Source organism: Oryx dammah, unplaced genomic scaffold (genome assembly GCF_014754425.2).
Source record: "Oryx dammah isolate SB20612 unplaced genomic scaffold, SCBI_Odam_1.1 HiC_scaffold_3, whole genome shotgun sequence".
Lineage (NCBI taxonomy): Eukaryota > Metazoa > Chordata > Mammalia > Artiodactyla > Bovidae > Oryx > Oryx dammah.
This window is the reverse complement of record NW_024070187.1, coordinates 10,262,947-10,277,063: the sequence shown is the minus strand read 5'-3', so window position 1 is coordinate 10,277,063 and position 14,117 is coordinate 10,262,947. Positions and strand designations below refer to the sequence as shown.

The 14,117-nt window shown below is 37.5% G+C and overlaps 1 protein-coding gene across 2 annotated transcripts in view; it reads right to left on the bottom strand.

Moving 5' to 3' along the window:
* LOC120861699 (bifunctional heparan sulfate N-deacetylase/N-sulfotransferase 4) overlaps nucleotides 1–12,197 on the bottom strand; it is a 279,524-nt gene extending 267,327 nt beyond the window's left edge. For both annotated transcript variants that reach the window (XM_040237406.1, XM_040237408.1), the window contains exon 1: nucleotides 11,220–12,197. In XM_040237406.1, coding sequence (XP_040093340.1) covers nucleotides 11,220–12,197 — 978 coding nt within the window. The remainder of the gene's footprint in view (nucleotides 1–11,219) is intronic.
* Nucleotides 12,198–14,117: the final 1,920 nt, after the last annotated feature.

The window sequence follows — 14,117 nt, the reverse complement described above, 5'->3', positions numbered from 1 at the left end:
ATATAAAACCATTTGTAGTATATTTCAGTGATTATTATTAACAGCACTGTGGCCTAGGCTAAAGTGGCTTATTATACTCTGAACCAATTAATCAGCTAATTAATTAATCACTATTTAGATAATCACAGAAAATGACAAAATATATAAAACTAATCAGGAAACATTCCCTGTGTTTACCTCTGGGGCTTTTAAGGCATTAACCATAAGATTGAAGGGCTCTAATAGAGGTTGTTTTCTACTTTGTTGGGAGGTGTCCAGCTTGGTTGCCCTCACCAAAGTATTTTCTAACATCTCCTCTTTCCCATGGAGACAGTTGTTACATCTGAAGCATCAAAATGGAGCTGGATGGACTGTAATTGTGTACTTTCCTGGTGTGTCAAGAGACTGCTCTCTGCTCAGTAATTATTTTACACTGTGAACTAACAAAATGAACACTCAAGTTAGTGTTAGATCCATTACGATCTAGCTTGTTTTGAGTGTGAATGAATTTGGGACATGTCTAATTTTAAATTAAAATTGAATTTATATATGAAAAGCTTAAAAAATATCCTAAACGGAAAATTATTATACTTGGTAGTAAATCTTTTTTTTAATATGCTTTTTAAAGTAATGATAATTGATATGCTGAAAGTAGGTTTAAATGAAAGTATGCTTCTAAAAGCCTTGTTTCTAACAAAAAAGAGCCATGTACACAATAAATGAGTCACCAAGAAAATAAATATGTAAAAAATAAATAAAATGCTCTGAGTAGACTATAATTTCTGGGTACAATAACTAAAAATGAAGCTTTAGCTTCTTTGTTCATTTAATATTCAACTCCTACATACCATTGCACATGATATGTTTATGAGGGATATTTATGAGACAGCATCATTTGGTACATGTCACAATCAAGTTAGGAGGGGATCCTATTGCAATTCTTGTTAATCAAAGGTTCATAAATAAGAAAAAAACAATTTCAAAACACCAAATTCCCAATGAAAGATTGTGCTTTCTCTGCTGCATGAACAGTGTTGTTTCCAGTTAGGCATTCTTTTAATTTTTCTGAGGACTACCAATATTTACTGTTTTAGGCTTTCTTCCCCGTACCAAGTGAGAGGTTGAGGGGACTCATATCTGAATGTCTCATGTTAAGTCACTAGACCTTAAACCAAACTCCTCATCTTCCTAGCACCATTTCCTCTGTCCAATTCTGCATGTTTATGGACACACCCAGGCTAAAACCCATTTGCACCTTCTTTTCTGCTCCTTCATTGATCAGGTGTCCAAGACCTGTCAATTCTTCATGGTCTCTCCCATTCTCCCCTTTTTATCCTGACTGTCACCAAGCTGTGTCAATCTAACCAGCCAAGCTCTGTCCTAGCAACTTTCCCATTCTTATCTCATTCAGTGCTCATGACAACTCTGAGAACTGTGTTGGTTTACATTGTTTACACAGATCTGCAATTTGAGAACTGGATAAGTTTTCAAACATGTTCAAGGTTGACTAGTAAGAATAGATGCCCAGAATGAAACCCAAACAAGGCATTGGATTCTAAAAGGAAGCTTTAACGTTCAGGACAAAATAGTCTGTGTTTGCTCTGCTACTTATTAGGTAGATGAGTATTGATACTACTAAGCCTCATTTTATTCATTCAGAAAATATACAAAATATTTCTTCTCAATGTTGTTTTATTAAATGATATGTGCTTTGTGCTCAGTTGCCCAGAGGTGTCCAACTCTTTGTGACCCCAAGGACAGAAGCCTGCCAGGCTCCTCTGTCCATGGGATTTCCCAGCAAGAATTTTGAAGTGGGTTGCCATCTCCTACTCCAGGAGATCTTCCCTACCCAGGAATCCAACTCGCGTCTCTTGCATCTTCTACACTGCATGTGGATTCTTTACCTCTGAGCTACCAGGGAAGCCCCCGTTAAATGATATACTGCCTGTTAATGATTAGCCCAGTGCTCAGTGTCTTTTAATATCTTAAATAAATGCTATTTTAAAACATGCATAATAATTATTATGTCCGTCTTGTTGTAATTGGCTCTTTTACAGATCTTCTCAAAAGCATCTCCCTGACTCAAATAATATATTTTTCTCCAACCCTAGATCTGATCCTGTCACTTTCTGGCTTAAAATCTTCAATGATTCAAATGGCATCCTGCCCAGAGAGCTCCATATTATGGCCACAAAAAAATCTTCAGCATTTAGTTCCACTACTATTTCTTATTTACTTTATCATCCAACTAACACAAGCAACATGCCATTTGTCCTGATAGTCTCAGCCATATCTTAGCTTGGGCTGACCTACTGGCCACGAATCTACTTCCCCATCTTGATTTGCTACAGTTCTGTCAAACCATCACAGAAGACTCAAGTGTCACCTCCTCCAAGAAATCTCCCTAATTCCTAGAAGAAATATTGTTGCTCTTTCTTTGTTCTCATTGTCCATAGTAATTTTGTCATGGCATATATTGTATTTTGCCTTGTAATGTTGATAATTACGAATGTCTTACTTATACTACTGAAATCAAGAGCCAGATATTTCACATATTTGTGTAAATTCTATAATGAAGAATAATATACAGAGCTCATGGGTGAGAAATAAATGCTGTGAGCACTGAATTAGAGTGTATTAAGGTAATATACAAACTGCAAGTGTGTTTAATTGAATACTCAATTTTGAAGAGATATTACTGGTGTATATTGTTATCTCTTTTTCATTCGTATCATTTAAATATGTACTTTTACATAATTGGGGTGATTTCTTTTTTAAGTGGAGACATACCCTATTTGTTTCCATAAAGGAATTTTTTTTGGAATATTTCCTTCCATTGACAAAGTTAAATGTATGGCCACTTGAAAGGATTCAGAAGAAAAAAAAATGTAGGATATTTATATTGAGATTTTAAATGAAGGAAGAAAAATTATTATTACATATATACTATACAGTGGCTGCCTTCTTCTGAGAGTACTCAAGTCATTATTGACTTTGCCAAAATATTCATAGGTAGCTTCTCTTTCCAGTCAAGCCAAACTCTACTTACAAAAACATTTTAAATGCATCTCAGACAGTAAAGTGTCTGCCTCCAATGCAGGAGACCCAGGTTTGATCCCTGGATCAGGAAGATCCCCTGGAGAAGGCAATGACAACCCACTCCAATACTCTTGCCTGGAAAATTCCAAGGACAGAGGAGCCTGGTAGGCTGAAGTCCATGGGGTCGCAAGAGTCAGACACGACTGAACGATTTCACTTTCTTTTTTTTAATATTCATAGCAGCATTATTTACAACTTCCAAGATATGGAAGCTACCTAAATGTCCTAGATGTCTATCAACAGATGAATAAATAAAGTAGATGTGATGTGTATATATATATAGACACATACACACAGTGGGAAACTACTCAGCCACAAGAGAGAATGGAATTTTTCCATTTGCAGCAACGTGAATGGACTTGGATGGTATTATGATAATTGAAATTAGTCAGAAAAAGACAGATACTTTATGTTATCATGTATATGTGGAATCTAAAATATACAACAAACATGAATATAAAATAAAGAAGCAGATACAGATAGAGAGAACAAATTAGTGGTTTACAGTGGGGAGGGGAGTGAGGGAAAATAACGGTGGGGAGTGGGAGGTATAAACTGTTGGTTATAAGGTAGGCTCCATGATGCACTGTACAACATGGGGAACAGAAACAAAATTTTGTAATTCTTGTAAAGGGAAAGTAAACTTTAAAAAGCTGTATAAGCATTTTAAAAAACAAAATAGAAAAGTACCCAGCTGAAAAATAAATAAATAAAATAAAACATTTGACTTGACAGTAATTTTCTCTATGTTCATATAGAAAATGGACCATTCCTATTATAAACCTTTGATAGTATCCGCTTTTCCTTTTGAGCTAACTGAGTGTCTTCGAATAGTACATCGACTTTTTTGCACCTGGGAATCTTAAGTAAGTTCTAAATGGAGTTCTTCCCTGGAGATTTAGAGTCTGAGTGTGTCAGGGCTGCAGCTTCACACGTCTTGCTAGTGGGCCCTCTCTGTGTTAGAGGACTGTTGTTGTGACTGAGCTGCTGCCTTCCGAGGTCTCTGTCATGCTCTCTGCTAAACTCCATGATGTCAAACCCCACGCTTCCTCTATGCCTGGGCCTATGTGGTTTTTTTGTTTTGTTTTGTTTTGTTTTGTTTTTCAGAAAGAAGACATGCCCACAAACCCTGACCCACTCATTCTTGCCATGAAGTATCTTGAGAACTGCCTGCCCTGATCTGCCTGAGCCACTGCCTAGGTCTGATGCTACACTTGCTGAGTGCACACTGACTCATCTGCCTAGAAAATGCCCAGGAACTTTGAAATGATGCTTGCTTGATTCCGATGGGCCATCGACCCAGTTCCTGCTGTCTAGACTGTTCTGCTTTGCTAAACTTATACTGCCTGATGATGTATCATATCTGGATTCCATCTACCACATACCAACATTTTCTTTCAGCCTCCTCTTTATAAATGTGACTCTAAAGTTATCAAGGATTCTTTTAAAAATGCTTTTCTATTGTCAAATATAACAAACTCATTTCAATGTTAGTTGAATGTTAGTAAGCTAATCTTTTCAATTACTAATATAGCCCCCTCATAATCTGTGTAGATGTTCATAATATCAATAATTTTCTATTTTCTTACATCACTTCTTTAGGTATCATGGGATTCTTTTTTCTGCATCTCATCTAACCCTTATTAAAAGCAATAACAAAAGTTTCAAATTCTAGTATAGATTTCTTCTTTCCTACTCATAGTAATCTGCCTTCTGTTAAACATGGTAATTCTTACAAAAGTTTGAACTAGGATTTTATTTAGATATTTACATTAATAATGGAAACCTCAAATATTTTTATGAGGTCATTTTCTTATTGAAAGAGGGCTTTCAAGTAGGTATTGGAACTAATCAAAACTCATTTCCCTGAACTTCAAGACCCTCTATTAAGTGGTTCCTTTATATCTATTAATTTAACTTCTCCATTTTAGTCATTCAATTTGCACAATTTATTACCTTTGTGCTATAAATCTTTCAACATAGGGTTTTCAATGTAAGAAATAGATAGTCATTTAAATGTGTAAAAAATCTAAATTAAGACATTAGTAAATTGGTTTATCTGGATCAAACTTTAACAACAGTCTAGGTACAGATCTATTAAAAGCATTATGTGGGGGAAAAAGTAAAATGAATCAGCCTATTAACCACTTATTTTGGACTTCAGGTTTACAACAGAGATTTTTTTTTTCCACTAGTTTTGTCTCTCATTAAAAATATACATATAACTTGTTTAGAGACAAAGCTCATATCTATCCTTAAATTATTGTTTTTTAAGGTCTTAAATAGTAAGTCAGTTCTGAGACTAATTAGTTCTGTACTTATCAATTAAAAAACAGTATAATAATTGTCAGTATAATATTTTTTATATTATGTCTAAGGTTTCCTCTTATGTATGTTGGGACATAATTAGATGTATCAGAAAAATTGCTTCACCACCTAATTTTGGAGTTGACTCATGTACACAAAAGTGCTAAGTGACAGTTAAGGATAGTTGATTTTTCAGGGACTCAGTTTCAGCTTAAGGTCACCATCTGCTGGGGTCATTAGACCGTGTGTCACCTTCTCAAAAGCAGTGGAACTTGAGGGACTTTCCTGGTGGCTCAGTGGTAAAAAACCCACCGGCTAATGTAGGGGACAGGAGTTTGACCCCAGTCTGAGAGGATCCCACATGCCAGGGAACAACTAAGCCTGTGCGCCACACCTCTTAAGCCTGTGCTCTAGAGCCTGGGAGCTGCCACTACTGAGCCTGCCTAACACAACTACCGAAGCCCAGGTGCCCTGGAGCCTGTGCTCCACACCAAGGGGGGCACTGGAGGGAGAAGCCCATGCTCCACAACTACAGAGCAGCCCCCACTTGCCACAACAGGAGGAAAGCCAGCAACGGAGATCTAGCACAGCCAAATTAATTAATTAATCAAATAAAAAATAATAATTATGTAAAAAAGAGAAGTTGCACTTGAGATACCTTTTGAAATATGGGTAGATTCACGGAAAGTATTTTAGTCAAGGCTTAGAAGCTGTGAAAAGAGGTGAAAACTGCTGCTGCTGCTAAGTCGCTTCAGTCGTGTCTGACTCTGTGCGACTCCATAGACGGCAGCCCACCAGGCTCCCCCATCCCTGGGATTCTCCAGGCAAGAACACTGGAGTGGGTTGCCATTTACTTCTCCAATGCATGAAAGTGAAAAGTGAAAGTGAAGTCGCTCAGTGGTGCCCGACTCATAGCGACCCCATGGACCGCAGCCTACCAGGCTCCTCCGTCCATGGGATTTTCCAGGCAAGAGTACTGGAGTGGGTTGCCATTGCCTTCTCCAGGTGAAAACTAAACATAAGCAATCCACAGCGGAGGAAGAGACAGTGGACTAGCCTAACAAATAGTGTATATTGAGAAGTAGCAAGAACAAATATGTTGTAAAGGTAAATTGAGCTGGATCACATGTGACTTTAAAATAAATTTGGATTTCTCAGGCTGATAATTTCTTAAATATACTCCAGTAGCCATGTATGGGTGTGACAGTTGGGCTATAAGGAAAGCTGAGCACCGAAGAATTGATGCTTTTGAACTGTGGTGTTGGAGAAGGCTCTTGAGAGTCCTTTGGACTGCAAGGAGATACAACCAGTCAATCCTAAAGGAAATCAGTCCTGAACATTCATTGGAAAGACTGATACTGAAGCTGAAACTCCAATATTTTGGCCACCTGAGGCCAACTGACTCATTGGAAAAGACCCTGATGCTTGGAAATATCGAAGGTGGGAGGAGAAGTGGGCGACAGAGGATGAGATGGTTGGGTGGCATCACCAACTCAATAGACATGACCTCTATTGAGTTGGTGATGGACAGGGAGGCCTGGTGTGCTGCAGTCCATGGGGTAGCAAAAAGTCGGACATGACTGAACTTAGAACTTATATACAGTAAATATCCAGTGACTAAATGGATGCATTTTCTCAATAAATGTAAAGACATAAAAATGCTAATAATGACGTTTGCTTGCCAACAGAGAAAATAATGTCAGGTCAACAGAATTGATGAAAGCAACAGAACTATTGGTAGCATCAATAATAAGTTTCATTTTGTTGCCAGTGTGAAAGCCTATATTCACCATGTTCATGATTTTAAAAACCTGCATCAAGAAAGAGCAATTATTCTGTCTTAAGGAAACTATGAAAAAAGATCATATCTTCTCAGTTCTCTCAAATTTCTATGGGTATGTGTGTGCGCTAATTTGCTTCAGTTTTATCTGGGCTTCCCTGATAGCTCAGTTGGTAAAGAATCCACCTGCAATGCAGGAGATCCGGGTTTGATTCCTGGGTCAAGAAGATCTGCTAGAGAAGGGATAGGCTACCCCCTACAGTATTCTTGGGCGTCCCTTGTGGCTCAGCTGGAAAAGAATCTGCCTGCAATGTGGGAGACCTAGGTCCAGTCCCTGGGTTGGGAAGATACCCGGGCGAAGGGAAAGGCTACCCATTCCAGTATTCTGGCCTGGAGAAATCCATGGACTGTATAGCCCATGGGGTCGCAAAGAGTCAGACAGGACTGAGCGACTTATTTCACTTCATTTCACTTCACTTGTCTGACTCTTTGCAATCCAATGGACTGTAGCCCTCCAGGCTCCTCTGTCCATGGGATTCTTTTGGCAAGAATACTGTAGTGGGTTGCCATGTCCTTCTCCAGGGAATCTTCCCAACCAAGGGATCAAACCCACATTTCTTACGTCTCTTGCATTGGCAGACCAGTTCTTTACCACCAGTGCCATCTGGGAAGCCCTTCTATGATTATATCAAGTGTTATAACCAAGGATGAAAGTGAAGTCGCTCAGTCGTGTCCAACTCTTTGTGACTCTGCCTACCAGGCTCCTCCGTCCGTGGGATTCTCCAGGCAAGAGTACTGGAGTGGGTTGCCATTTCCTTCTCCAGGAGATCTTCCCAACCCAGGGATCGAACCCAGGTCTCCCGCATTGCAGGCAGACGCTTTACCATCTGAGCCACTAAGATCAAGCGGAAGTTCCCTGGAGAAGGAAACGGCAACCCACTCCAGTACTCTTGCCTGGAAAATCCCATGGATGGAGGAGCCTAGTGTCCATGGGGTCGCAAAGAGTTGGACACGACTGAGCGACTTCACTTTCACTTCACTTATAACCAAGGATAAAATATTCATAGAAATCGGTTAGCGGGCTGCAAGAAGACTGAAAATTAAATGTTTAATAATCAGAATGGCCCTTTATTATTTTACCTTTCTCTAAAAACTGCATTATCATCTAACTGATATCACTTTGGTAATGAACATTATCTACACACAATTAAGGGGTTTCCTGATGGCTCAGATGGTAGAGTCTGCCTGAAATGTAGGAGACCCACGTTAAGTGAAACTAAACATAAGCAAGAAACAATAAATTCAAGTGTATAAGACATCATCCTCTAAAGCCTAAGGTCAGCGTGCCAAGAGTGCTTTAGATTTACAGGAAGTGCTTTGTGATTGCCTTGAGGACCATATACAAACAAACCATGACAATATTTTCTGACTTCATCCATAGGTAATATTTCACAATCTTCAGAAATACAATTAGTTTCTGGAAGTTTCTATACATTAAATTTATCTGATATCTTGAGTTTTTTATTTTTTAGATGAAATTTTATTAACAATCAGATGACAGTTACTCTAACTGTCTTAGCTTGATTTTGCTTGCCTGAGAAAAGGACATATTAATTTCTATCTCAGTGACTGAAGTGACTTAGCAGCAGCAGCAGCAGTGACTTTGGTCAGATAAGGGCACAATGAAATGCAAATTTCTAAAGAACAACAACTAGATATACTGTAGTTTACCTAGTTTATGTAGTTTATCTGGCGGAACCATTTAGTAGAAAGAATATAGACTGAAAAACCTGATTGTTTTCACTGCACCAAATTCTATGCCATAAAAATACTAACTCTTCAGCAGTTTGATCCAGAATCTCTATCTCAAAATGAGAAAAATGGCTGAAATAATAATATGCTAATATATTTTTTTGTCCATAGAGTGAGGTGGTGCTACAGACAAGGCTGTGTTTGAATTTGCTCTTAATTACTCCCAGCTTTATGCCCCAGTTTAATTGTGAGAGTGGCTGGGGAGGCTCCTATCACACACATAACCAACAGTTTTCAAACGAAACCCTCCAGCTTTCCTCAGACTGTCCTGTGGAGGAACAGAAGAGCTCTACTCTCAAATTTGGAATAATATAGAAAAATCTCACCAGCCAGCCAATACCCTCGCTCTGGAAAATTTAGAGATTTTCAGGGAGAATGGACTTCTCCTCACATAATAGTGTGTAACTGGGATAATGCAGAACTTTTCTACAGACAGTTCAAGATTATTTGCCACAAAATCATTTTTACCCAAAAAATAATAGTCAAAGAAGAAATCAAATGCCCAAGAGTAAAAGTATCACTTTTATATTGAAAGACAGCATTTCCTTATTGACTTATAAGTAACCCAACATGTTACTTCAGTCCCAATCAAGTTTCTGATATTCTTCGATTAATTGTTCTGAGAGAGAACCAGATACAACACCCAAAGGGGCAAAAAAGAGCATTTTCTTCAAAGTGACACTTACCCTGGGCACTTGTGAGTGTGAGTGTATGTGTATGTAGGACATAAAAATAGTAAACAAATGCACAGTTATACACACTGTATGATTATCTGCCTGTGGCATTGTCCAGACTTTGTCAAATTTCAGTATTCTGTTATTTTGTTTCGGGTTATGTCACTCAAAAAGTCATCAGTAATCCTTGAAAATTATATGAGCAGTGGTAAACAGCTATCTGTTTTTCTATTGAGAATAAGTGATATAGTTGAATTAGAGCTGAAAATTTGTTAAGAGTTATAAAGAAGTTTTTCAATTCATATAGCTTATTAGATTAAAATTAGGAAAATGTTTTCAGGATTTCAGAAAAGGAATCACTCAGAAAACTATTTGCACTACATGAACTTGCCTTAAGTTTATGATTTTAAACTTAAAATAAAAGTAGAATTTATACTAACTAAAAGACATAGTAAAGACTCAAAATGTAAAAAAAAAAAAACACAAAAAACAAAAAACCCCCAAACAGAAAATTTAGCTAGGATTCAAGAGGGATCACTTAATCTCTTTATAACAATGTCCAAAGTAAGATATTTCATTATAATGGTCATAAAGTATTAGCTGTTATTTTGAAGTAGTATTGAGGTTTCATCTTTGAAGGATAAAACGCCTAGTAGCAGAAATTCAAAAAAAGATGACATGATCTTAACAATCTCTAGTTAGTTTATTATTCTAAGCTGTGCTCTATTATTTTTGTTTATGTTTGCTAAAATCATTTGCTCACAGAATGAATTTAATTATATATAAAACAAGATAGGCACAAATGAGAATATTGAATCAAGATAATAAAAAAAAAGGAATTTTTCTCAGAATTATTTGCTCAAACTAGTAAAATATGTTTGGCTTTTTCTTTATCTGATAGCAATCACAGGGTGAATTTGTTATACTGCAGTCAACTTGACCATAATTTAGAAGTACTCCCAATAACACTGTTACCTAAAGTGATGTGATAATAGAGGGTAGCCTCCTGAAGCTAAGTTTAATACCACATTCCCTATAAAACTATTTTTTTTCATATCTATATTTACAAGTATATGAACACTTCATATAGGCAAGTGCTAAGCACACTTGTTATAGAAAAGACTTGGACTGCTTCTCGATCTTATATTTCAAGCAGCTTTGTCAAACCCACGTAGGGCGGGAGAATCCATCCAGTGATGGATTTTCATGACTGTATTCATCTCATTGCTACAAAGTGCAACATGTGTGGAATAAAGAAGGCTGTTCTATGGGGTACTAGCTCCAACAGGCAAAGCCTAAGAGACCAAGTGATTAAGATCAAAGAAACTTTGGGGTATTTGAGTTTTATGCCCCTCAGAAGCATTCAGGAGTGTGTAAGGAATGGAGGCATGGTTAAGGTTTAGTTCAAGGTTTTGTTTTTTTTTTTTTTTTAATGTTTACTTTCTGTCAGACTTACTGCATCTTAAATTTTTGAGCAATTTGGAATCTAAAATATTCAAAATGATATTTTATCAATACCACAGAGTTAGTGAAAGAAAAATAATGATGCTATTTGTAAATGTTCTTACCTTCACATCTTTGACATTCATCCTTGTTCCTTCCTTCCCAACAAAGATATCATCAATGTCCACAAGGATATACCTGTCCAAAGACAAGGTCAGCCTCTTCCCTGACAGGAAGGAGATGGCATCTATGAAGATGAGCTTGTGCAGCCAAAAGTTTAAGTTGTTGCCAAAAAGAACTCGCTGAATTCCATCATGCAGACCCAGATCCTGAATCACCGTCGCATAGAGTTGTTTGCCAGACAAGGATGAAAGGGATTTTTCTGTCTGTAATTCAGTTAAAAGCACAGGCTGGTAGGTTGAATGATTATATTGGAAAATTGTCCAGTCTTCCCCAGGAAGAGGACCTTTCTCAACTTTGGGGGCTTTGGTAATATGCAGCAAAGGAGAATGAGGGTTGATGAAACAGTCCTTTAGAGCTAGATTATTGAAAAGGTTTAATGGAAAACCTTTTAATTGTGTACTTGGTGAGCTATTTTCATTGGCTTTATGAAAACCAATTATACTAACACTGTATTCCACACAGTATTTTTCTAAGAGCTCTCGATTCCATGAGTCCATGCTGACATACTTCAGAATATTTTCATAAATAACTAAAATATATTTCCCTTTGCCATTGTCTGTTAGAGGAGGTATATCTCCCTTGCCAGGGGCAATGACCATGTGGTGCTGAAATCGGCTGGACTCCAAGATAGCAATAATATCTTGCCCAAGTTGAGAGTATTGGCTCTCCACAAACAGCAGGACAATAGGGTCAGTTTTGGATGTATCAATAGGTTTAACTGTCTTCAGCTCCATTGACCGGTAAGGTAGGATTTTAACATCAGTACATCCTGCTTCTGCAGTAGTCTCAATAAGTGTCATTTCCTGTTTATAGCCAGAGTAGAGGAAATAGGCAGAGATGACAATGCTCACCAAGCAAAAGGTAACTAAGAGAACAATCAGTGTTCGAAAACTTCTCCGAAGCTTCACAATAAGATTCATTTTTTTAAAATGCGGCTTTGGAAGCTTTTTCCAAACTACTTTCCTAAAGTGCCATCATGAATAAAGTACGAGATGGTACAAATGCCACTTCCCAAATGTTCATGTAACCATTGCAAACCACGTAAAATGTGTGATGGGATCTCAAGCAAGTTAAAGCAGTAGAACAGTGAACCAGGAAAGAAAAAGTTGAAGAGATTTTGAATATGTCCAATACCAAAGATTGCTGTAGAGTACTTGAAACATTACCTGAAAAAGAGAAAAAATATAGTGACTAACACAAAAATAGTAATCTAAGTATTTGTGTGTATACCTATGCTGATATATAAGAAATATACATATCAAAGATGATTTTAGTGTGTTCATACGTTAAAATATTAATAGCCTAAGGTTTACAGTCTAGATTTTACTACATAGATTGTAGTTGATTTTTGATGTCCTCAACAATATAAAACCCTATTTGATTTTGCCAAAACCATATTTATTTTACTACATAGATTGCAGTTGATTTTTCATGTCCTCAACAATATAAAACCCTATTTGATTTTACCTATTTGATTGCCATATATCAATATACAGAAACACAGATTGAGATCATTTTTCAAACTAGTCATCTCAAAAAAAAAGGGTAAGAAAAAAGCTTTAGTGTATAATGATCATACCATGCAACTTTCTGGTAAACACTATATACTTATAGAATTAAGAAATCATGTATCTGCATGGGTTTAGAGCACTGGAGCATGCTTTTAAGTATGTACTTAGGTATATGGATTATAAAGTAAGAGAATGATTTTGTCTCAAATAAACAATAATTATGGGATTTTCCCTTTAGAAATATTCTTTTCTGAAGATACAGGGAGACCCTTGGCCCTCTTCAGCAAAACAACCAAAATAAAGTATTTCTTTTTCTCCATTATTAGAAGAAAAGTGACAGAGAAGCAACGGTACAAAGAACAAAATGGGAACAGGATCTTCAGAGCTTTCTAATGAAAGAGGCCAGAAGCATCTTCTAGGTGAGAAGAAACATCGTGACATGCTTTTCTCAGAGCATATTCCTAAATCTGGTGGATATCTGTTATCAGAATTAAAACTGTTTTCCATTATTAACTTTTATCCAACAAATTGCTTTCTATCATTCAAAAGAAAAATAATACATCAGTTCAGTTCAGTTCAATTGTTCAGTCGTGTCCGACTCTTTGCAACCCCATGAATCACAGCACACCAGGCTGCCCTGTCCATCACCAACTCCCGGAGTTCACCCTAACCCATGTCCATTGAGTCGGTGATGCCATCCATCCATATCTCATCCTCTGTCATCCCCTTCTCCTCCTGCCCCCAATCCCTCCCAGCATCAAGGTCTTTTCCAATGAGTCAATCCTTCGCATGAGGTGGCCAAAATATTGGAGTTTCAGCTTCAGCATCAGTCCTTCCAATGAACATGCAGGACTGATCTCCTTTAGGATGGACTGGTTGTATCTCCTTGCAGTCCAAGGGACTCGCAAGAGTCTTCTCCAACACCACAGTTCAAAAGCATCAGTTCTTCGGTGCTCAGCTTTCTTCACAGTCCAACTCTCACATCCATACATGACCACTGGAAAAACCATAGCCTTGACTACATGGACCTTTGTTGGCAAAGTAATGTCTCTGCTTTTTAATATGCTATCTAGGTTGGTCATAACTTTCCTTCCAAGGAGTAAGCATCTTTTAATTTCATGGCTGCAGTCACCATCTGCAGTGATTTTGGAGCCCCCCAAACTAAAGTCTGCCACTGTTTCCACTGTTTCCCCATCTATTTCCCATGAAGTGATGGGACCAGATGCCATGATCTTCGTTTTCTGAATGTTGAGCTTTAAGCCAACTTTTTCACTCTCCTCTTTCACTTTCATCAAGAGGCTTTTTAGCTCCTCTTCACTTTCTGCCATA